Source organism: Phaenicophaeus curvirostris, chromosome 3, assembly GCF_032191515.1.
Source record: "Phaenicophaeus curvirostris isolate KB17595 chromosome 3, BPBGC_Pcur_1.0, whole genome shotgun sequence".
NCBI lineage: Eukaryota > Metazoa > Chordata > Aves > Cuculiformes > Cuculidae > Phaenicophaeus > Phaenicophaeus curvirostris.
Window position 1 is genome coordinate 53,609,099 of NC_091394.1, and position 26,249 is coordinate 53,635,347.

The 26,249-nt window shown below is 39.6% G+C and overlaps 1 protein-coding gene across 1 annotated transcript in view; it reads right to left on the reverse strand.

The window, feature by feature from the left end:
* Nucleotides 1–24,540: 24,540 nt before the first annotated feature.
* The window catches only part of LOC138718594 (opsin-5-like), a 31,921-nt gene continuing 30,212 nt past the window's right edge, over nt 24,541–26,249 (reverse strand). Inside the window, exon 6 of the mRNA XM_069853103.1 lies at nt 24,541–25,953. Within this exon, the coding sequence (XP_069709204.1) occupies nt 25,342–25,953 (612 nt within the window). The 3' untranslated portion in view covers nt 24,541–25,341. The remainder of the gene's footprint in view (nt 25,954–26,249) is intronic.

A 26,249-nucleotide genomic window follows, 5' to 3' on the forward strand; every position in this document is an offset into this window, starting at 1 on the left:
AATTTCTCAGCTCTAAACAGCACATTGAATCAGCTTATTAGAACACCTATTTTCTGTCATGGAAGAAAGCGTTATACTTTCTGGTTATCTGAGACGTACAACTGTAGCAGAATGCCTCAAATTACCCCTCAGAAAGATCAGGTGTGAAAGAAAATTTGGAGAATGGATAAAACCTTGAGAGAAAAATACTGCACACTTGTAATGCCTTGATAAATTAATAGACCCTCTTGTGGTTACCAGTTAATTCTGTGCAAAGAAGCCGTAAAATATAAAAAAGCATAAATCAAGATGAAACAAGGTGGAAGAATCATAATATAGTAGTTTCTTGTGGCTGGTGTCTTCTCTAAAGAACTCTCAGTATGTATAAACAGCTTCAGTCTCAAGGACATCTGTGTCTTTTTTTAAGTGAACTGTTTGAACTGCTGCTTGTAAAGAGCAGATGATATTGCTGCAAGTCATAGAGTTTCTACCCTGAGAAAGTCAAGTGGATCTGTTTCTCTCGCATAGGTTTCTCAAAAGAAGTGTCTTCTACTCAGCCAACCTACTTCCTAGATGTATGAAGTGATAGCGTACACTAGACTCAACTCCAGAGGGAAAAAGACTGTAAGAACTCATAAAAGCGTTTTCCTTCTTAAAGAATGATTTAGACTTCCAAAATTGTTCACTATAGGAAAGTTTTTCAGATTTTCAGAGCACATAGAAGACATGCTTGTCTACTTATCCCTATTAGAAGTAAAATAAATCACAGCAAAAAGAACCTTTATTTTTAGCCATAAAACTGAATAGTATATGGAGACTGAAGGGGAAAACAGAATGAAGATTCAGCTCATCTTTGGCATCAAGAGTGACTTTTGACATTTTCCTTTGGTGAAATATATAAATCAAATTTCAAATGAAGAAGATAAGTACATAAATTGAGCTTTTCTGAGTGAAACTAGGTAGCATGTGTTTTTCAGTAAAGTAATTGTAAGATTATGAATATCTCCAAAAACATAGAGTTAAAGACAGTATTCTGCTTGCTATTTATTTTGTTAATCCTTCAGTTTTCTTTAAATTCATATGCTGAATCTTATTCCTGACTTGGGCGTTAGCTGTAAAAGCAAAAAGTAAACCCATTGAAGTAATTTACATATTGGAGTAGTTGACTGAGCTCAAGACTCAAATACTGAATTTGAATTTAAAGGAAAATAAAACATACCAGCAGGTACTGATCTAAATTCAAATTTAGCTTGGACCACCACTGAGAAATGTTTATAATAAACAAATGTATGATTATTTGCCTGCAAGAAATTTTACTTCTTAGTAGTCAGTGTGGCAAGCTTCCTTGTGCAAGAGAGATTGTTTTCACTTCAGAGCCTTATCTTTTGTTTTGTTTAGTATTATTACGGTTTATTATTTAATACTATATCTGGCCACCTGCTAACAGTTAACTATGTTCAAGGAAATATGTAGGATCAACATTTCACTTTCTATTCCAAGAAGGCCAATGGCATCTTGGCTTGTATCAGAAACGGTGTGACCAGCAGGGCCAGGGAGGTTATCCTCCCTCTGTACTCAGCACTGGTGAGACCGCTCCTCGAATCCTGTGTTCAGTTCTGGGCCTCTCACCACAAGAAGGATGTTGAGGCTCTGGAGCGAGTCCAGAGAAGAGCAACAAAGTGGTGAAGGGGCTGGAGAACAGGCCTTATGAGGAGCGGCTGAGAGAGCTGGGGTTGTTTAGCCTGGAGAAGAGGAGGCTGAGGGGAGACCTCATTGCTCTCTACAACTACCTGAAAGGAGGTTGTAGAGAGGAGGGTGCTGGCCTCTTCTCCCAAGTGACAGGGGACAGAATAAGAGGGAATGGCCTTAAGCTCCGCCAGGGGAGATTTAGGCTGGACATTAGGAAAAAAATTTTCACAGAAAGGGTCATTGGGCACTGGAAGAGGCTGCCCAGGGAGGTGGTTGATTCCCCTTCCCTGGAGGTGTTTAAGGGATGGGTGGACGAGGTGCTGAGGGGCATGGTTTAGTGTTTGATAGGAATGGTTGGATTTGATGATCTGGTGGGTCTCTTCCAACCTGGTGATTCTATGATTCTATGGTTCTATTCAACCCCAGTATTGCTGCCTGTGTAGACACCCTCAAGAGGGACCATTCTGTGATTTTCTTGTTTTAAATTAACTTGTGGTTGTGAATCACGTTAGTCTAATTAGTATAAATGCCAGTAAGTCAAACAGCTGTAACGGGTAATTATGCAATTACACATGATTATTTCGCTGAGATGAGTTATAATGCAATCATTCTTATCATGCTTGAAAATAAGAAAGAAAGCAGTTCATACAAGTGCTGGTCTGATATTAGCCAGACATAAGATATCTCCACATTGATTCTTGATTCATGAATGCATTGCAGCCATACAAGGAGACAGTCTACTAAATGAATATCAGTTTAGTAATCTTAAGCACTCAAAGGCGCACTGGAGTTTTTAAAGAATCATAGTAGTCATGTCAGTCTTTTAGAGTAGGCATTCAGCTCAATGCTTAAGGCAACTGAGAACTGGACTTCCTAGATTAAAGGATACATACAATGACCTTCTCCCCACGTATGTTTTCCTACTGTGACATGGAAGCTGAAAAAAACCACTGGAATTATTTCTCCAGCATTTCTCCTGGAAGATACTCATGTTTGAACTGACAGAGACAAAATAAAAAGAACAGAAAGAACCCTTAGTTTGGTGCCTATTTTGATGAAAAAATGGAAAGCAGAAAGGACTGGTACCACCTTCTGCCAACAGAAAATCAATTAAGACTAATAGCTATTGAGCTAAATGCTACAGAATTCAAGAATTTCTCACACGTGTAAGTGATCTGGAACTGGCATAATTGTTCTACTTACCCCAGAAACCACTGTGAACTAACAAGAAACAGTGAAAATCTCAATACATGTTGAAAGAATGCATTAAGTTACATAAAACGCTGCCATGGAACTGCTGATATGAAAGAGTGCTGGAAATGTCTGGGCTTGTCTTCCCAGGTAAGTTCAGCGACTCATTTAGGAAAACTAAAACCTTGACCTGCATAGGAGACAGTTATGAAATACTCTCCGTGCAGAACCTCTTTTTGCAACCAAGTTAATTTTTTGAAGCAGAGTTTACCACAGAAGCTCATTTTATTGAGTAAAGGATTTAAAACAAACCAAAAGGAATTATTTTACCTATAGAATTCCCTGCTACAGAATTCTGTTTCTGCTGATGCAGTATCCCCGAGGGAATGGACAAATTCATGGAAGCAGAGTCCATCAAAAGCTGTGAAACTCAATATAAGACTGACCTCTGGTTTAGGGAGTGCCTTAGAGACAGAGCACTAAAAGCACACATGGAAAAGCAGAAGCAGATACATGCCACACTGTGTTTTTCTCAAAATAACTGCTCCTGAGCACTGTCAAAAAATGGCACTTAGACAAGGAGACCACTCACATGACAAGGGAGCATAGTGTTTCCCTGAATTTCAGGTGCTGTTTGCCTCAATAATTTCTCTAGTTTTTCTCTTTTTCCATTCTGAGGAGGTATCTGTGCCATTCAGTCTGGAAGGAATCCTGTCAGTCTTCCCTCTCTGCATCCACCTGCATGTCCAGCCCAACCTTGCAAAGAACACATGCAAAATGAAGTAGTACCTCTGCTGAGATTGCATCTCCACGTAGGATATAATGCTATTGAAGTTAATGAAAATTTTTACCAGTGTAGGAAGAAGTAAAATATTAACCCAGTTTTTTTCAAGCAGCAGGCTGGTCTTTTCAGTTAGTTAATTGCTCAGGTGTCAGAAACTGGCTTTCCACACTGAGCTTGATCCATGCATTACACTGAGAAATTAAGTTTATTTTTTTGATGTGCAGAATCAACAAGATCAATCACAAATCATATAGTCAGTACTTTCTGGGACGCAATTGTGCTCCACTTTTCCTTGTTTATCAAGAGAAGACCTCCTGAGAAAAAAGGATGAGCATTTAATTCAGATTTGACTTCTACGATAGTGCAACAATCTTACAACACGTATCAGTATCATTTTGATTTCTCAGTGTTCAATGGAAGGAAGGAAATCCTGCAGGTTGCTGATGCCCCTGATTGAAGGAGTCCAGCAGACAAGATTTGGGGTGATGGCTGAAGTGAAACGACAAGCACTGCTATCTTCCTTCTCTGACTTGATACCAATGTCAATCTCAAATGTGAAGAGGGAATTTAAGATCTCTACAAGCTTTATTTAATGTAAATGGAGGAATTGTAGTCTTCTTCCAAACCAGAACAACAGGGAAGAATGCATACACTAATAGGCTGGAAGGTGGGTGAGCTCTACAATAAGTAGGTTGTTCTACAACACTAGGTTGAGGTAGAGCACTGGACATGCTCCCTTCGGTCAGCTCAGGTTACAGGTAGCAAATAAAGAAAGAGCTGAGAGTGGGGAACACTGACTTCTTCAGTTCTCTTAAAGCATTCTGGGAAAGAGCTTGTCGCTTGCATCTCACTGTAGATACAAGGACGCAGAAAGCTGATAGAATTTTTTTTCACCTTCCACACCGAATTACAATTCAATACAACACGATGCCTGTAAAAGGCAATATCCTAAAGTCCTTTAAAAATATTCTTGTAAGATTAATTTGGCTTAATCTATTTTACCCCTATGTAGACCAGGATTCTTGGTGATAAGCCTATAATATTTAATAGTACATGTAAAAGTCAGAAAAGCTCGCTCAAAGATGCAGATTTTGAAATTCATCTCTTACTTGATGTACGTCATTCAATAACATAGCACTACCACTGGGTGGAGACATAAGCCACTCAGAAACAGAGGGAAGACACTTGTTTAGACCAGATCCAAGCCGACTCCAAGAGCTCAGCCTTGGAAAACAAGCAAGTCTTTCAAAAGAACTGTAATAATTTGAGCATAGGTCTTTGGTGCTTCTGTGGGAATTTAACTTACCACTACAGATTGTGATTCACAGTTTAGGGAAGAATAGAAACTCATGCATTCACATAACCACATCTTATTACCACTTGGGTCTGCTGCTACCTCTCATTTCCCTTACATAGCTAATTCACTCAACTCTCTTTTTATGTAAATGAACAAGATTTTTTTCCAGACGTGCCAACTGTATTTAATGGAATTTATAAAGTATACATTTTAAATTGCAAGCATATTAAAATTAAAACAATTTCATGAAAAGATATGGGAAAATGACGTTACTTAGCTAGAAATTAATGTAGCTGTGCTTCAGTTTGCTTTATTGAGGCCAGTGTCTGCATTTTACTGGTAATGACCAGTTAAGCCAGCAGGAAAAAGAAGGCTATTTCAAATTATGAAGACACATAAAACAATTAGATTAATGTTTCTTGGCTAACTTTGTGTATAGTCCACTCAAATCAATGTAAATATTCATACTGACCTTTGGATAAGGTCCAGTTGAGATCTTAATGAGCTGGTTCATTTTAATCTAACAGAGTTCTGGATAAAAGGCCTTTATATCTTGCTGATCAATAAACATCAGGATCAAACATGTCCTTGGCTTTAGATCAAATTGAAAGACATATTGATTTGTGGATTAAGCCCTGTTCTCATTGTTTATTTTGCTGTTGACCAAACACAAGCATAGTGAAACAATTTTCACTGGTGATCCTTTAGATAAGGTGCAACATCTTGACAGTTGCTTTCCATCTGAGCATGTATGCTGAACAGGTGCATAACGCTGCACAAGGCAAAGGTCACCAGCGAGCTATGGCTAAGCATGCTGGAAGCATGTTTTGCAGCCCTTGTGGTAAAATCATAAGCTAATTAGCCTAAATATTATCTCCATATGGCATTACACACCATGGTCATTCCAGCAGATTCATGCTCTTGGAGCTAGCTGCGCAAATTTGCACTGCACAAAGCACATCAGTGTTGCCTCCAAGTGAAACCAAAACCTTTCTTTGTTAAATTAAATTAAGATTAAAAGATTTACTGGAAGATAAAATATAAAGGGCAGAATTTTGCAACCCTATTTCTTTGTCTTCCAATCAATTTCCACAGGAGGATCCAGTTCTTTTCCCTGTGTGTTTTGATGTAGGCTACAGTTTCTACACTAAAATATCAACACAATTGCATGTTACAATGCCAAGTACAAAAGGGCACAGAAGGAAAAGAATATTTACAGTCTGTGTAATTAATGTTTGGAGAAAACAAGCAAGACAGTGGAAACAGATCTGAAAAGAAACATGGTTGCCTAAAGCTCATTAGAACTCATGGTTAAAAGTTGTTCCACAGGAACAGAAGAGTAGGATGGAGCGTTATATACCTACATCTTTTTGAGTGTGCATATATAAATATGGAACAGAAAAAGAAGTATTAAAACTGAAAAAATCATTCCCTTCTACACAGACATTGACAGTTCAATATCTCAGGAATTTTAATGACCATGGATAAAATTTCTAAATAAATTAATTATGCGGGAAACTAGAAAACATCTTTATTGTCCACCTCACCTCATTAGCTGACCTACTGCTTAGATGACCTACTGCTAAATGTTCACTAAATGTACTTTCTTGTATCAGAATGCACAGAAAAACAGTTATGTAATCACAAGTTACCTCTTTTCTTTGCTTTTGTACAGTTTCATGAAGTAGTAGATGATGATTTGCAGCCATAGTAAGTCCTGCACTTTGAAGTAACTGCTTATTGAATCCCATGCTGACTGACAAAGGAGTGTTAATTACAATACCTTAAATCAGTGATTGCACTGCTCCCTCGGTGATGATTACGTTTCTAGAACATGTCCCCTTTGTAATATACATGCCTCAGGCTCCAGAAGAACCATTTTCTGAAACCCCATTTTTGGTATCAGTGACTGGGAATACATGTGGATGCTAAGAAGTTTTATGAATACTGACACTTTTTTCAAGACTCACTACCAATTACACCCACAAAAGCTCAATGGGATTGCTGCACAGAAGAAGCCATCTTGGCTAAAAGGACGAATGGAAGCAGAAACAAGTCATTCAGAAAAGTAATATGAGGGAAAGGAGGATAGGGAGTAGAATGAAAATTATACATTAGATACTGGCATCTAGTAAATGAAGCTGAAGGAAAAGAACCTAGGATAAAAAAACCCCACGACCCAGGAAATGCAGACCTGTGGGTCTATCTGGGTCTTAAGTCAGGTAGTATAACAGTAATTTAAGACCCTGTAAAAAATAATTTAAGGCTAAAAATATCATGGCTGCTTTTCAATGGGTTTACCAGGAAGCCAGAGCTTTTCTACAATCTCAAAATCTGCTTGCAAGAAGAAGGGAACCTAGGTTGGTATTTTGGCCTGACACAACCTGATAGAACAATTAATATCCTAAATAGGAACAGAAAACTTCTGCTGGTGGCAGTTTTCAGAAGATGAGAACCATAAGGCTCATAAAGGGAATGTTTCAGAAAGAAACCCTGATCTGCTTAGATGGCCACTATCCAAATACGTGCATGTGTATTTCTGGGTATATATTTGTGTATATATGCATACACACAAACACAGACTCACACATAAGTATTACTCTATCCAGATGAAATTTGTAACATATAGAACAAGACCTATACTGCCAGTATATGGGTCTGTCTTGCCGCAAAAGGACTGGGGAAAATTGTTGCAGAAGTTTGGAGAAAATCCACATAAGTACCTCAGAGATCTAAGAAGTCTGATCAGGTGAAGAAATTATGTTTTGATTCTCAGAGAAAGTTGCTTGCTTTTCCCAAAAAAATCCTTCAATTTCTTACCTGTGTTGGGAAAGATGAGAGAGTTTCCATATTAACACCACATCAGTAGGTTTTTGCATCTCTTTCACAGGATAGGGAATGGACTTCTGTCTTCGTTGCAGTCAGCTGCTGCTGTATATATAAAAAGTGCACATGAAGGCTCACAGGAGAATAGAAACAGTCCAGAGTGTTTTCATTTCCAATGTTGAAGCCATCAAGAAAAATAAAAACTAGCAAAAATTTAAACAGACAAAAAGAAAAGAAGTCCCAAGACTCCTTTTAGAGCTAATATAATATTTCTTAAAAACAGTACTTTATTTGCCTCTTTTGCACAGCTTGTTTTCCCTGCATTTACGAGATGATTTCTCAGTAGTTCTGGGGCAACATGACATGCAATCCAGCGTTATTTTAAAATTTAAGTTATGGATGCTTTTTGTTTATAAGCAGAATATCCCATGAAGACTGGTTCAGATATCTTTTAAGAGCAGCACTGCTCTCAAGAGCACTCTGGATAAAGCAAAGCAACTTCTCTGATGGTCATCCCCCTTTCATAAATATTGTCTTTCAGACCTACAAAGACAATGACAGTCTTACAGTTTATAATACCAGTCACTTCCCTCCTGCATTAGTGATCTTAAGGCAGATTAAATACCAGAGCAAGATATGATGTTCTGCAGAGTGCTATGTAACACGCAGAATAAGGGGAACAGAATAAGGGGAACAGAATATTAGTCTTAAAAGGAAAAGAGAAAGGCTTCCCAGCCGTGAGGCAGAACCCCTCATCTAGACTGTAGCCAGAAAAATAAGTTATTTTTTTTCAAAGGGAGACTAATGGCAGAACAGTTAGCATTGTGATAAGAGGGAAATTTTCTATGAAACAGCCTCTCTGCTTGGATGAGCTGAAAGAGAACTATTCTTGCACCACCTTCACATGCTGTTCTTCTATGTTCTATATGCAGCAGCACAACTCCATTTGTTATTTTGCTGTCTGGCTCAAAATTCTGTGGTACGACAGGAAGATCAAGAACATTTTTTTCTTCCTAGATTTTTTTCTCTGAGGATTAGGGACCCAAGGGTTGGGGCATTTTGCACTCATAGTTACAACCCTTAAGAAGAAAGTTACCATTACAAAACAATTTCTAAATTAATTCCTGCAGTGCTGAAAAATGTATTTTTATGTAAAAATCTGTGTCAGAAGGAGACAGAGGAAGAAGAAGTATGTATAACATCAGGATCTATATGGTGTGCCCCCTTGCCACTAAGCTGGTGAGATTTTAAGAGACCTCTGAAGTCCTCTAGTCCAACCTCCTGTTTCAAGCAGGGACAACTTTCAAGTTAGAGCAGGCTGCTCACACCTTGTCCAGTCTAGCTTTGAAAGTCCAAAGCTGGAGATTCCAAGGACTTTCTGGTCAATCTCTTGCAGTGCTGAAGCGCTTTAATGATGAAGAACATTTTTGCTCAAATTCAAATGGAATTTCCCTTGCACCTTGTTGCTATGTGTGCTTGTTGCCCCTTGTCCTTTCATTTTATACTTCCAAGAAGAGTCAGTCTTCACTATAACCCCTCCTTAGGTCACTGAAGACTGCATTTAAAACCACCTCTCTTTAGTCTTCTTTTCTGTAGGATGAATGAACCCACGGGGGTGTTACAGCGCCCAGCATGACATCTCAGACTCATTACCAGGGTATCACAGCCACTTGCATTATAGATAAGCTTTCTGGTGTGGTCTGCACGTCAAGCAGGCTGATACCAGCCTGCAGTCTCTCAGGTTGGCAAAATTGTAAGGATACTACTGAGTTTCTAATGAATATTTAATCCAGTAGCACTCACTAGAACAGAGCACAGTAATAAATAGTTTTACCAGCTGAGCAGCGTTAGCAGGGAGTTAGAGTCTAAGCTGCTGGAGCTGAGCCCAGACACTCACCTCTTGTAATAGTGCTTCAGTTTAAAAGGGTCTACCATGACTCTTCATGATACTGAAGAAAATAAAAAAATCCATTATCATTATGGTTCTATTTCTGTAGTGGCTGTATCCTATCCATTTTAGGTGAAGATCAAATGAGCACAGAGGTAAAATTGGTTTCAGATCAAACACCTTAAAAGTACTGTATATTCTAAAAAATATTGCTATAAATGAGAAGAAAAAAATATTATTTCATCTTCCTTGAAGAGACAGGTCAACACATTATAAAATACTGAAACTTATGTGCCAAGAGTACTTTGACAACTATACAAAACAAGGTACTGGTTACCAAAGAGACTCAATATTTTTTGTCATTTCTTAAGAAAAAAAGTTATCATTGGTGCAGGAAAAAGCAGATAATATCCCTCCTGACATATAATTGTTTTTAATACAAGTGATTAAGCAGAATATGTAATTAATTGCTTTTCATTCAATGAAAGACTAATTAGATGCCATCTAATTTTAAAATTTCAGTATCAACAAATAGTGTCACTTCATTTCCCCATCATCTTTTTAATCATATCACTACTGTAGGCTTTTTTTGATGTTGTCAGAGAGTGTTAGGTATGGTTCTGATCATATTTTATTTCCAATTAATTTAATTCAGTGGAAATAGTTCCCTAATGAGTTTTTGTATTCTTGATAGAGTTTCTAAAACTCCAAGATCTTGTATATCAAGACATTAGTTTTCTAAAATTTTTGTAGTAGTCAAGGTGGAGTGAACCTCTGAGGAATGAAGAAAGGAAGAAGTAGGAGACTGTTGGCTTTTGTAGCTACTATTTTCCATGAAGTGAGCATATACTGATGTGGGAAAAAAACCACTATTCTTTCTAACCTGAATTTCATGTCATAAAATGAATTAAGGCAGCATCATTTTTACACCTGCCCCATTTGCTGAATTAATCGCTATAGCGTTTGATGAATGTGCCAGGTAGAGTTTGCTGCTTAGGATAGCATGGTATCTCCCAGAGGAACGTCTCCCAAGATTTTCTGTGGATTAAGCATAGGTCACTACGAGTTCTGTGTACAGATGCTGTACAGTAACAACATTGGAACATCCTGGCTGAATTAACTTGACTTGCTTGAAACGTGCTTTTGCACAGACACTTTTTGTTAGGAGCAAAGCATTAGGCATCATTCTGTCACCTTTAACTGAAAATAAGACTGCAGTTGTGTCTCTGCAAGCATGAAGAGGGTATCTCAGCCTGTTGTCTCTGCCAGCTTCCACTTGTATGATCACTAGATAGACTCATTGTTTCAGGATGGCAGACACCATAGAAAGTCACTATGTGCATGGGTGCTTGCTCTAGGAATTTGGTTGGAGCCTTATTCAGAGTAAACTGGTGATGCTAATAATATCAACACATCATAAAAACTGGCTTACTAGTATGATATGGTGATAATAATGAAACAGCTATATCACATATGGCAGATATAAACATATCTCAAATACTGTGGATGCTGGAGTTGCTTTATCTTCTCTTCAGCTTCAGAGCACCAAATTCAGCATCAGACAAGATGTACTTCACATCAGTATGTGAAAATGTAGACCAAACAACAGAGTCTTCCTGTGTATCTTCTCTCCCATATATTTCTAATTCTTTCTCTCACTGCTGATCCAAATCAATAATTTAATTTTACTCTTAAAATACCAGAATTTAAATCTACTGCCTTTATGTTTCAAATGTAAATGCACAGAGTCAATAGTGAATACAAGTCCAAAAGCCAGGAAAGCATTTCCAGTATGCTTTCAGGTATGTGAACACCCATATGCATCTTCAACCTCAGAAATACGTATTTGCACATATACACAAAAGTTTACATCTGTCCCAGTCAAAGTTTCTACGTTATTTTCTTATTTATTGTGTTATACCCATATCATCGCACCTGTTTGTTAAGGTGACTAAAATCCTTGTAAAGAAAGGCTGGGTTCAGGACTTTACTGTTCAGATTTCTTTGAGAAAACATCCCTTTGTAAAGTTTGTGTGCTAATTTCCATCCTCAGCAGGCCATGCATGCATTGGGCAGCTGAGTCCATTGCTGAGCCCACTCAAGCTTCATGCAGATGAACCAGGCCTGCAGAGACACAGTTTTCTCATATTCCCTGTCCCAAAATAGCAATCGGAACTGCCATTCTTATGTGTTGTTTCTTCCTTCCTGTCTATTATTTCTGGAAAAGTAGTGCCATTTGAATATAAAACTAGCAGGAAAGAAACACTTGAGAATTTAATACTAAAGTTGTCTAAATATTCCCCAGGCTAATCAGCCAGATTGGCCCAAGTTTTAGTCATTACTAAGAGTTGCAGAGTTTTTTAAGACAAAAAGACCTTAGGAATTTCTTCTACTCAGGCTGAAAAAGTGCTTATCATAATCATTGTCTTTGGTAGGTTTGTCTAAGACTTCCTCCTAGAACTCATTTTAGTGCATCTTCCCCACACCTTTGACTGAAGTTCCCTCTGGGTAGGGAGAATAACATCTCAGAGGTGTACAGTGAAATCTGGCAGTGCTCGTTACAACGGAGTCCTTAAGCTGCTGCTAGTACTGTAAGGAAAATACCTTACTGCCACACTTCTTGTGGTGCTTCAAACAACCTAAGAATGACTGAGATGTTGGGTTCCTGGTCTGTGAAAGGACACCCGCTCTGGTGTCTATCTCGGACTAGAACACGCCACTTCTCTGTGCCAGCAGCCCTTCCCCTCACTGCTCATTTATCTCTGCCTAGAGAAGCCTCCACGTCCCTCAGAGGGGATTGTTATAAAGCTGAAGTCTCTGCTTCCAGAAGCAGCTTTAGATCTGAATCTTTATGAATTTAACTGTGCAAAACATGTTACTGTGTTTATGGCTACATGGTACTGGGGAAATCAGTCCTAATTACTCCACTTTGCAAATACAAATATGTTCTTTAATATTACTATGAAGTCATATTCCAGAGCCTCTGTGAAATCTTGTCCTCAATTAAAGGCTAACAACTGTTTCCTCAATAGGGTTGACTCTACAAATTCTTTCAAATATTTTTTAATTATTTCAAGGTTTAAAGACACAAAAAAGACCTTGTTTGTCTTTAGTGTGAGTGACAGAGAACATTGACAAATGAGGAATTGATGACAGTGATTTCTTGTAACTCAGAACTCACTGCCACTCAGTATGATAGCTCACATGATAAATACTACAGCAATAAAATCAAAGAGTATGTCCCTTGCTCGCAGGCACATACAGTTCATCCCAACGCCTGCCTGTGAATGTAAAACTTCCAGTGGATTCCTCCCTTAGCTATGTAGATTTTACAGTTATTCATCAAAAGATTAGGTTTTGATAGATTGTCAAACTTGAGTCTGTTGTCTAAATGTTATGCTCCCAGTTTAAATCCAGAAAAATGGAGACAATTTTTGTAGAAAGTATATATGGTAAAATACTGAGAAATTACAAAGCCATACAAATACAGCAGTGTTCAGGTGCTGACAGAAGTAATTTGCTCTGATTTACAAATACAACTGTCACTTTTTGACATTAAGGAAAGAGGTCTCTTATTTCAAGCCAGGAACATGTTTATTCTGGGGCAAAACCCAGCAGCTCAGTCATCAAAGAACACTGAGAAAGGTACGCCCTTGAAAGTTGCTACCTTAAATCTATTAAGAAAAATGAAGAACAGAGTTGGTGAGGAAATGGTAATGACTGTAGGATCATTGGGTGTCCCTGGTCATGCCCAGTTTAGTCGTACAAGGAAAGATCACGTTTTAAAACTGGAAAGTATTATACATTAAAGCAAAGGTGAGTTTTGTGAGCATGACAATTCCTTTTGTGTGTATTCTAGAGGTTTTCTTTGAAATCTGAGCTAAGACAGAGAATCTGTTATGCAGAAAAGACCTTGAGGGGTAGTTTGGTGGGGGGATTAGCTCTTAAGGAATCAGAAAAGAAAGGAAAAAAGCAAGAAAAAAAAAAGCATTCACACAAAGCATGACCATCCTATTTATTCTGTTAGTTAGATCAGAAAAATTGAAGTTTCAGAAGGTGTATTGTGCCAAATTGCCTTGCCCTGACCCCTCGACCACATAAAAAATCAAAGGTGAGAAGGAGGGAAAGAGAGCTTGTTACACCTTTCTTGTCTTTTGTAGTTTGCTGAAGTTAAATAAAATCCTACCTAGCCAAGGTTTCCATGAGTAATCTTCCAGCTCACTTGCAAGAATTCTCATTAGTTAGGAAAGATTCACTGAACAACCTGCCTGCTTTCCTCAAATGTGTTTCTGCTAAGTCACTCAACCTCACTGTTAGTAGTGTTTCAAGACAGCTAAGTAAAATTTCATCTTACCTAAAATGCACTGCCTTGAATCAACCTCGACAATTCCTTTCCTTTTCAGCATGCAGATGCTTTGACTTTGTTAATCTGTGGTCAGTACATATGAAATTAAGTCTGCCCAGAGAATTTACTCTCTTCTATTTCCATACACCAACCACTGCAGTACTATGGTAGATTTTATTATCCTCAGATTAAGAATTATAGTATGGAGAAAGAGCCAGGTAGTACCCAAGCACCTATGTTTAATAAAATATGCAGAATTCATATGGGTCCAGGGAAGGAAGAACATGCACCTATGTTTAGTTTGATAATTCCTGTGCCTGTCAAAGGCATTTTTAGAAGATTTACATTTGATTTTTTTAACTTTTATAAGTGCAATGCATCTCCTTAAGCTTCTAGTAGGGTCCGAGTCCTAGATCCTCTCACCCCTGGAAAAGAGCAATGGGACTTAAAGATGAACCAATTCTCTGTTCACTTCAGTTTGTACATCAGAAGTCTCAGACAAAGGCGTAGTTCAACCAACCCAACAGAAATGAGAAGACTTCGTACCTTCCTTGCCAGAAACCACTCTTTAAAAAAATTCCAATTAGATATTCTGTGGCTGTACATTTTTAAAATCAAAATGCCTTATGGAGGACTGTCAACATTGATTAACTTCAAGGTGAAAACTCAGGCAGGTTACCAGTGAAAGAGTGTTTTCCAAACATCTTTCATACCCTACCTTCTCTCCTGCCAGCATACTTAGCATGGTAATGAATTGCTAAGAGTCTGGAAGTCTTCCAATTTTTTTATTTCCAGGTAAATCAATCATTTGAGCTGTCTTGGACCTGAAGCCCTCATAATTTTCTAGGTCCCAGAACCAGGAAAAAAAAATAGTAATTTTATTTTACTGAAAATTACATACTTATTGGGATTGCACTCTGGAAAACCACAATGAATGGAAATTAACATCCTACTTGCTCCATCTTTCGCTTTCATCTTTGATATGAATATTTGCTCTTGAATAAGCCATCTGTAGACCTTTTACATATTAATGTTAAATATCAAGCTATGAGTTGTTTCAATGTACCTAGCAGAATGCTATAGAGGTAGGTAGGCTGTTTTCATGGTTGCAGTAATATATTTAAATGTAAAGTGGTTAGGTAAAAAAAAAAAATCAGAAAACCCATATGAAATAACTCTTCATTCAAGCAGCAGTTCATAAAATCATGCTTTAAGGGGGCATTGACCATAAGGAAAAGTAGGACAGTTAAACAAGAAGCCATTGGGACAAAATTCCATCCACACTGATTGACATGCAAAAGTCCTGGACTGTAGACTTCATTCATGGTCACTGACCTTTTGGAGAAAGTAAGTTTTAGTCAATATCAAAGAATGTGTGTTTCTTTCTCTGGGGAAGGGGAAAAAAAGTAGAATTTTGACTACAGAAATTATTCAGTTGCCTCTAGATTTAACTGTGATGTTTTAAAACTGTAATGCACATATTTCATAAAGATGATGAGATTATTTAACTAGGGAAGAACATCTACTGGTGGTAGGATACCAATTTACTCATTTTTCAAACTTCAGAGGAGTCACAAACCCCACAAACTGTGGAGTTAACATCCCCACAGGGCTAACAGCTTTCCCAACAGCACATCATCCATTACTAGTATACAACCCGGGTATGAAAATACTCAAAAAGTCAAAATGTTTCGACGTGTTTTTTCATATTTGAAATACCTTCCCAGTTTGACACAAATTCACCATTTCCCTTTAAGAACTGCGTTCTTCCATATCATGATCATAAGTTTTGGTGACTACCTTGTTTATATATATTGTCTTCTTTTAAGAATCCCCCCTTTTAAAAATGTCATGGAAGACACTGCCAAAAGTTCTACTAAGACAAGTCAGAGTCAATCAATCGATCCCATTTTTCTAATTCACTGGGCCAGATACGTTATCAGGAAATTAGATTGGTTTATTATTTTCTATTCTAAGTAAATCCATTTTATCATCTTGCAAATCAAGCTTCATAACATGAGTAGGATCTTTCCAGTGATCAAAGATTAGCTACATAGAAAAGGAGAAAGCTGTGGACCTTCTGCCTTTTAAAAATGCAGAATGTTGATCTTTTTCCAGTCTTCTAAGACCTTCTCTGTCCTATATTAATTCTCCACATAAGTGCTAGTGGTTCATAAACTATATTGGCTGCTTCTTTTAGTTCCCCTATAAGATGCCTTTTAATACTGCTTTGCCAATAAATTGTAACTAACCTATATTAGCTAAATGGATTTGATTCTGCTCTTCAGACTTTTGTGAAGATATGTCCCTTCTATTACCACTTAAGGTATCTGATTGCATTAAATTTTTGCAGAGACTGGAGTGAAGTAGTAATTTAATTCTTCAACATACTTTCTTCCCCTCTTATCCCTTCTTTACTTTTTGTGAAGCACCAGTACTTCCTTTTTTCATCCACTTCTAACAGAACTATTTCTATTTGTTTGTCTCTTACTATATGAGGTCTAGTATGTATTTCTGCTTTCTTCACATTCCTGAATTATTCCTTCATAAACACAGCTTGTTTTCACTTCTAATACAATATCTTCTTGATTTTCAGGTCTGTCAGGCTCATATTTATTCACCAAATTCCTTCTCTGCCAGCCCTGTGGATGCATTGCATTTTTAAAATCCATTCTCCTTATTCTGTTGCTATTCCTCTGTAAAATTTTGTAGAGAAAAATAAAACCCAAATCCAGATTCATTAACTTTAACCTACACTTCCTTCCACTGTGTTTTTTTAAACAATTCCTGCTTATCCATGCTTATTTAAAACAGCAGCCTGAAATAGGTACTATATGCAGAGGTAAACAATTCAGGAACGCGTCTCAGAGGCACAGCAAACGAACAGACATCAAAATGCAGATAACAATACTATAAACCTCTTTTGCACTCCATGAGACTCGGGAAGTGAATAAGGACATGTTCCTCTTTTTTACCACTGAAATAAACTAGACAAGACTTATAGTCTTCCCAGCATGCAGGTATTGGGACTTTCTAGGTACAAAAAAAACCCCAGGCTTTCAAATCAGAACCACATTGATTTAATAAAAGCAAGAGTCGAATCAAGCTTTTGTGGCAGACCATAAAGGCAGAGGGGTTTTGTCTTTGGCTTAGTCAAAGTCTACCGTCCTTGCCAAGACAAATTCCTGTTTATCTCCTTTCACATTCATATAGTCCTTCTTTATACATGACAGCCCACTTAACAGGATGGAGGTTTTAAATCTTCCATCCATGTCAAAAGAAAACATGTTATCTTCACTTCTCTTAGAAATACTGAATAGTGAGTCAAATTTCCAAAGAAATTCCCTAGGGAAAAAAAATATTCATCTACCTTTTGTTTTTAAGACCAGATAAATAGTGAAGACATAACTAAAATAGTTTTTCTTTTTCAGTCTTTTTTTTCAGTTTTTACTATATTAGATAGATCACTCAGCAGCTCTACATTTTGCTTCACCTTTCTAACCAGCTGTCACCACTCTTATATGTCATAGCATACACAGCATTTTAAAATTAGGTGATAATTATGTTCACTATGGAAACATTCACTGGCAACATTGAGAAGATGCACAGTGTTACAGTAAAGGGAAATAGCGGTTTTGTAACATAAGCCATAATGAGGCTGTCCTATGTCAGACAGCACAGTCTGTACTGTCAGAACATCTCTCCTTTATTTCAATTCTGTTTTTCTTTTTTTCAGCTAATTCCTTTGAATACTGGTACTAGAAAGTTGGCACCAACTAATGCATGTAGGCCAACACAGCAATCTGCCAGTGCAGAGTAGCTGCAAAAGCAAGACCACAGAAGTAGGGAGCTGATAATTGAAAGAAGCAGAAATAAATCAGCTTCCTTTCAGGTAGGCTGGGTATGGACCAGACTGAAAAGAAAATAAAACCAAATACTGTACCTTCTGCGTTAATATTCTATCTTATGCTTTGGTTAATACCCTGATTTCATTGGCCTGGTCAAATTTGGTTTAGCTGAAAGTGCTATTTATTTTGATCTACTGAGCAGGCAGCACCCTGGAGCAGGCAGGGTGGGAGCATAAAGCTGCTGTATGGTTCCTTCTACCTCATAAAGCAGCCAGCTGGCAAGGTGGGCAAAACTAACTCAGAAAAATCCACAGGTATCCTGAGTCAAGGATCAAGGGAGAAAATTACTTGCAACTGGTTGTGGAACTTCATCCAAGTGCACAGGTAAGAACTGAAAATAATAAAATGTCTTGGGTAAAGAAATCAGCTGAGATATCTTGCCTACATCAAGCTGTGCAGAATGCTTCCTGTAAACCTTGGGCCTGGACCAAACTTTCCCTGAAGAGGTATTTAAATGGATTTTTTTTTTTTTTTTTTTGCTTCCAGCTTTCTGTCTCTGCCTCTCTACTGGAGGTGCAGCCAGGGCATATTGAAGAAACCGTCTCCCCTGGTAATTAGGCCATTTGGGGTTGGCCTGACATAGAAAGCTGTTTAAACCCAACTGTGGCGAGCTGCAGTGAGGGAACCATGGACTGGGTGGCAAATGAAAAGCAAAGTGTTTTTCAGATGCAGACTTAGCTAGCATTTTAATAGACCATAGTCATTTCTGTTGTACAGTTCTGTACATCAGGGAGTACACTAACTGTGACCAAAGCCCATAGAGAAGTTGTCTGTGTTCATGCACATAGAATTGGAAAAATTGCCTGTAGAAAAAATGAGATTTTCCCCAAAAAGCAGGTAATCAGCATTCAGTAGCAGCCTTGTCTTGGCATGAAGCCTGATATGAAGCAGAGTGTCATAGCAGAGAAACAAGATAATTGAAAAGGAAAATGTTTTCAGCACTCGTGACGACTTCTGCCAGTCTCTGTGAACTAAATCTCAACAACTGACTGACAGACAGTGCGTGCCAGTGTTTCTGTCAATGGAATAGGTTGGTCCTGACCCTCTTCAGAAAGTGAGACACATCAAACAAAAACCAACAAGATTCATCCTCATTTCAGCTCATAGCTATTAATTTTACGGTGTGACTCCTCCAAATAACAGAGGCATAGCCGGAGCTGTTCCTGGATTCCAAGTGGTGGGAGACCAATTTCTAGCACCTTGACTCCTCTAATTACTCTGACAAGTCTCCTGAAATCTCTTCTTTGGTCCTTCATCTGAAACAAAAGTGCAGATGATCTCAGTAGCATCTATTGAGCTGAGAGGAAGGAGAGGATTTGTTAGTTGCAGTTCATAAAACAATAAGATTAAAATCCATGAGTAACTGTGAAGTGTAATTGGCAATAACAATGCAAACACCGCAGTGCAAGAAGGACAGGATTGGTCCTAGATGTATTGCGTCTGGAACAAAATATATTCGTTGCACTAAGCTCATGGACCAGGGAGAAGCCTGGATCACTGGCTGGGTCTTCAGCACTGCTGGCTTGGGCAGCTGCCTGCTTCTCCTCAAGGCTGGTGCACTGGCAGAGGAGTGATTCTCCATCAGAGGAGCATCATCTCTAATTCTCCAGGCATCTGATGATTGCCATGGGTCTTATCCAAGGGCTTCTATGAGGCATCCTTCAGCTCATTGGGGAGGGTTATGACTAGCCATGTTCTCAGGGCCTGTGAGATATCCTGCAGAGGAGGGGGCGTGCAGCAGATAGTGCAGTTTTAACCTTTCTCCTGTCAGCCCCTCAAGGTGTAGTGTGGGCTGTGAGTTGCTGGGTAGTGGGACAGCCATGTGGCTGCCCCTGCTGCCCTCCCAGGCACTCTCAGCAGCCAGGCATCACCCTCAGACTAAGGACTGGTGCCATCTTCTGAATGGTACCAAAACACTCCTTGATTTCAGACTGAGAAAATCGAAGCCTTTCACTTCAAAATTGCTGTATTGAACAGTGTTTTTCTTCCCCATCCCAAACCATTCAATGCTTTCATATATCTCACAGTTGTATTTTGCAATTAACTGAAAAACATATCCCTGGCATTTTTTTTTTGGTGAGTGAAGTGCTTTTCTGTATCATTGTCACACTGCTTGCACTGCCGGAGCACACAGAACTGGTCCAAAGTACTGCTCCTGCTTGCTTATACAATGACTGTATGCAAAGACTATTTCTAGCCTTCCTAGGGGCACTAAATGTGTAGCATGCCAATCATAGCTTTTCTATCCTAAGAGTCTCTCTTTTTGGCTTTTCTTTCAAAATGTCCTTTACCCATGATGTGACATGAGGAATTTCACTTTCTCTGTTAAAATTCCAACTATATGAAAAGGCATTATTTCTCTGTGAGAGGGACCACAGCATGGGAGTCATGTACAGCAGTACTGCCTTGACTACTCTCTACAGATAGTATTTCTGTCTAGAGGGGGAAAAATAATGAGGATTTCCCAGTCTCCCTTACAACTCCATTTCAAGAACATATGATCTTGGCAGGTGTACTAGAGAAAAGCTTTCATGGTATCTTGCTAACATAAAGCCAGAGAGTCAACTACAACAACAGAAAAAAGAAACACATATTATGTACTTCTGGCCACCACAGGCCAGCTCAATTTTAATAATGATTGGAAAGCGAAAGCCATCAGTTGCGAAGGTTTGACATTGCACACAGAAAATGGACAGTTCCCAGCTTTTTACTGTTCTGTTGGGTGTAATGAAAGTGCCAGGTGCCTGCTGCAGAGCTCCCCAGGGATGGTCTGAGTGCCAGGAAGTGGGGAGGAGAGAAAGAAAGATTGGGAAAAGAAACAGAAAGCTGAGGGAAGGCAAACAGCAGAGCGGAGAGGAATGAGAGAGCACAGCAGGAAAGGACACAGTAAAGGGAGGAAAAGCACCACAGGAGGAACAAGAAGGTGGTGGAAAAGTTACAAAGAGCTATTTCTAGCTCTTCTGGCTAAGACGGAATGTAGCCAGCTAGTTCACTTGCTTTCTACAACCTCTGACAGACTCTCCTTCCACTGCAAGGATATCACTGCTCAGCAAATGAAATGACTTAAACAGCAAGCATAATGCTTCCAAAATATATCAAATGCCTATAGCACACACTGCCTGTATGCAATGGGGACAGAGCAAAGCCAAAAGCACCAAGATCCTCAGCCTTTCTTGGGAAGTAAGAAAACACTTGGTGCTTCCTACCTGGTTTGAAATCCTTTGCACACACAGGAGAAAGCATTTCCTGCCCCAAAAGTTACCATCTTCTGTAAGACAATGCCATAAATAAATGCAAGAGCAAAATACAGAGGGGGAGCGAGGGTGTTGTGATCATGGAGCACAAGGCACACACACTTCCAGTTGCTGCTGGAATTAACCATCCTCAGCCCAGAGCCACAAGCTCTACTCTGCTTTCCTCAGCTCAGCCCCTTCATCCCTTCAGTCCAAGCACAGGGGGATTTTTTTTGCACACTTGCAGTACCAGGTTTTTGTTAAGCTATGTGTGCGCAATGAAGTCAAGTTATTCATCAGTGCATGAGCTGTGCCTATCTGCATCACCAACCTTCCCACCAGGTGGGAATGGCTTTCATTCCACTCTGGTCAAAAGCAGGCTTAGATCAGTGACCTTTCTGAGCAACTGAGTTTTAGAAAAACAGTTTTCCCTTCAAAAAGCGAGCAGGCCCACTACATCTTCCATGCTGTGCTACACTAGCAACCTCACTAGTTTGCCTTATCATGTCTGCCACTGACACTGAAATTGTTGTCTTCAGTGTACTTTAATACATTGTTAGCAATAAAAATGATGAGTTTATTTGTCAGGTAAGAGCAAGATTTATTGTTTTATCTCTAAAAGCAAATATTTTGTTTAAATATTTTTTTCATTCCACTAATCCTTTGACTCTTTCATCAGGCCTTAGTGTGTAATAATGAAGAGCCGTCACATTTGATGACATTTGATTTACACATACACTTACTAGCAGTAAGTTATGACTAACCTTGATGAACAACAGATAGGAAAATCCCAAAACTGGCAGATTTGAAGAATTTCTTGGAGATTGTGGTTGCTACAGAAAAACCTACTCACAGAAAAGGGAAAACTTCCCCCCCTACATAGTGGGAATATATTCTGAGTACACTGTCATTCTTAATGTTTAATATACGAAGAATTCTCTTCAAAGGCACAATGTTCCTTCCATTAACTTATACAAGGAGCTGGCATGGATTCTACAGTCATTTTTAGAATGTCACATGTTCTACTCAAAGTTGAATATGACCTTCTACGTGAATGTTTTGTTCTATACTCAGTGCTGACAGCCACATTCAGACAGACCAATACCACTTTGAAGGAACCTAAAAAGATACAGTAGTTTTTTTCCTCACATTAACAAATAGGCATTATATAAATATATGTTTGCATATGCATAAAAAAATAGCATCTAGTGCAAATCAAGAATGGGTACTTCAAATTTCCTAACTTCCTTACGTAGATCCATTAGAACAATCATATTTGTGGTTCAGGCTAGTAGATCATAATAGTGTCTCACCACGTAGATAATAAGCTGCACAGCTCAAAGAGCAATCACAGCACAAAGCCCCCCCAAGATTTTTCTGGTTATTTTGGAGCACTATATGTTACACTGGGATTTCAAACATCTGTGTGGAAGCTGGGCATGCAGCCCCTCCACAAAGAATCACAGAATCACGAAATCACTAGGTTGGAAAAGACCCACTGAATCATCGAGTCCAAAGTTTTCATCTTTAGGTGGTGTGATGGGTTTGGACTTTGCAGTGATATGCCAGTTAAAACTCCCAAACATCCACCTTTGTCAGTGAGTCCTCCAGAGATTTATTCGCATATTCAGCTTCATGCACTGACATCAATAGGACTTGAAGTAGGAAGAACTAGATGACCTTTGAACATAGCTTCCACTCCATTTTTTCACTGATTCACCATCTGAAAAGGTCAGCATTGCCTAAAGGTCCTGAAAGCCTGATCCCACTTCATCTGAAGTCAAAGGCAGAATCACAGAATCACAGAATCACAGAATAACCAGGTTGGAAGAGACCCACCGGATCACTGAGTCCAACCGTTCCTACCAAACACTAAACCATATCCCTCAGCACCTCGTCCACCTGTGCCTTAAACACCTCCAGGGAAGGGGAATCAACCACCTCCCTGGGCAGCCTGTTCCAGTGCCCAATGACCCTTTCTGTAAAGAATTTTTTCCTAACGTCTAGCCTAAACCTCCCCTGGCGGAGCTTGAGGCCATTCCCTCTTGTCCTGTCCCCTGTCACTTGGGAGAAGAGGCCAGCACCCTCCTCTCTACAACATCCTTTCAGGTAGTTGTAGAGAGCAATGAGGTCACCCCTCAGCCTCCTCTTCTCCAGGCTAAACAACCCCAGCTCTCTCAGCCGCTCCTCATAAGGCCTGTTCTCCAGCCCTTTCACCAGCTTTGTTGCTCTTCTCTGGACTCTCTCCAGAGCCTCAACATCCTTCTTGTGGTGAGGGGCCCAGAACTGAACACAGTATTCGAGGAGCGGTCTCACCAGTGCCGAGTACAGAGGGAGGATAACCTCCCTGGACCTGCTGGTCACGCCGTTTCTGATACAAGCCAAGATGCCATTGGCCTTCTTGGCCACCTGGGCACACTGCTGGCTCATATTCAGTCGGCTGTCAACCAACACCCCCAGGTCCCTCTCCTCCAGGCAGCTTTCTAGACAGACTTCTCCCAGTCTGTAGCACTGCATAGGGTTGTTGTGCCCCAAGTGCAGGACCCGGCATTTGGCCTTGTTAAACCTCATGCCATTGGACTCTGCCCAGCGGTCCAGCCTGTTCAGATCCCTTTGCAGAGCCTCCCTACCCTCCAGCAGATCGACACTTCCACCCAGCTTAGTGTCGTCCGCAAACTTGCTCAGGGTGCACTCGATGCCTTCATCCAGATCATTGATGAAGACATTGAACAGGGCTGGACCCAGCACTGAGCCCTGGGGAACCCCACTAGTCACTGGCCTCCAGCTGGATTTCACACCATTTACCACCACTCTCTGGGCCCGGCCATCCAACCAGTTTTCCACCCAGGAGAGTGTGCGCCTGTCCAGCCCAGAGGCTGACAGTTTCTCAAGCAGAATGCTGTGAGAAACTGTGTCAAAGGCTTTGCTGAAGTCCAGGAAGACCACATCCACAGCCTTTCCCTCATCCAGTAGCCGGGTCACTTTGTCATAGAAGGCGATCAGGTTAGTCTGGCAAGACCTGCCTTTTGTGAACCCGTGTTGACTGGGCCTGATCACCCGGTTCTCTTGCATGTGCTTCATGATAGCACTCAAGATCACCTGCTCCATGACTTTCCCTGGCACTGAGGTCAGACTGACAGGCCTGTAGTTTCCTGGGTCCTCCCTGCGGCCCTTTTTGTAGATGGGCACAACATCAGCCAGCCTCCAGTCCAGTGGGACTTCCCCAGTCTTCCAGGACTGTTGGAAGATGATGGAAAGAAGTTGCAGTAATGGCAGCCACACAGAACTAGGCTCCTATTTGTATTGTACTGCTGACCCATACGTCTTGGGAAATCTTTGAGAAAACACACATTGAAGCATTAAAAGTCCAGCTGCCTTTTCTGATTGCTTTTTTTCAGCGTTCCTGAAGAAACATGGTATTTTTGAGGTTGGGAAGGCTCTGTTTTCTGTAATGTCCTGAAAACATTTTGTGCTCTTCATCAGGTCACGTATTTTAAACATACAGATGGCTATGGCGATCCAATAAAATGTATCTTAGAATCTTAGATATTGTTCATATACAAAACCATGGAGGGTAAAAGGAAACTTTACCCCAAAATGTAAACAAAAGTTACCTACTATCTCAAATTACCAGAAATATTTTTATTTTATTCATGTGGAATGAGGTCAGAACGTGCCTGTTCTTCTCAAAGCAAGAAAAACGTGACCCATGGCTCCCAGTAAATGCAACCTATGCAATTGCTCAGCATCACTTCTTGCAAAACAGGCGTTTTGGTTAGTATTTACCTTTTCAGTTGCTTTAACAATTAAAACAGGATAAGCTTCTCCTTTTTACACTCCACATAATTTGTTTCGAACAGATAGAATATAAAACGTATGCAGTTTAGAAAGGATAAGAACACTTTATGGAAAAACCCTCAATGGTTAGTGTGATTCCTTGAAAATGGAGTAAAAGGATGCTAAGAGAGGATTTGTCAGACAGTTCATGATGTGAACATAGCACAGTGTACTTAAGTTGGCATGGGGAGAGCCATGCAGCATTTATAACATGTGCACGCTCTAGCATGTGTCTCATCAGAAAGTATAAGAAAAAAAACAGGAAAATAGACTAGAAAAAAAACAGTAGTAGAAGGACTTTAGAAAAAGTTACATTCATAAATCCAGTATAATATTACTGTCAGATGGCTTTATGCAAGCAACTCTAGATGTCTGTAAATGTATGATGTACAGATATTGCTTCCAAGGTGATCTCCAAGGTATCAATTTCAGTGCTTTTTTCTCCCCACACAACCTCCTTTACTGACTTCTTACTACCCTGTGTCACTTCTGCTTTGATGTCGCTCTCCAGGGGGACAGTTTCTTGAGGAGGGCGTTTCATAGAGCTTAGCCTCTCCTGGCAACATTTTGGATTGCTTTGAGAGCATTGAGAAGTACCACTGTGTTTCTCACAGGGAAAATAAGAACATTCTTCCACAACTGGTAGAGAATTACAGCTGGATTCATTTTTGCCATTAAATGTTTGCAGGCTGGTTTTCAAAGTCATTCTGTAGTTCTCCGGTGCCTTGCCACAAAAACAACTCCTGATGCATAACTGTTGAAGAATTGTGAAATCTTTAGCAATGGTGTTTCGGAAATTTGGCTTCAGAAGGAGATATATAATTGGATTGTAGAGCGTGGAGGACTTTGCAAAGACAGCTGGCACAGCAAAGGCTAATGGAGGAATCTTATCTATAGATCCAAAAGCTGCCCACATGGCAATGATGGCATAAGGGCTCCAGGCAGCAAAAAATCCAATGCATACAGCAACACTCAGCTTGCAGAGAAAAAAGAAAAAACAGTAAGTTAAAAAAATGTATGGATGAGAAACATAGCCACCAAAATGGTATGTGCATAAAAACACCACTTGATCAAACCCACCTGTTAAAAGTCTCCCCAAGTCTTCCACCATACCTCAATTGTTCTCCAAATATTTGTCTATCAACTTAATTTTGTCTGAAACTTATTTTTGCCTGAAACTTCAAAGGTACAATGTATCAGTTCCTACATTTCTCTTTCTCTTCACTGAAGTGCTATGGAAACTCTTTCTAAACCTAAAAGGAAGCCGACCTA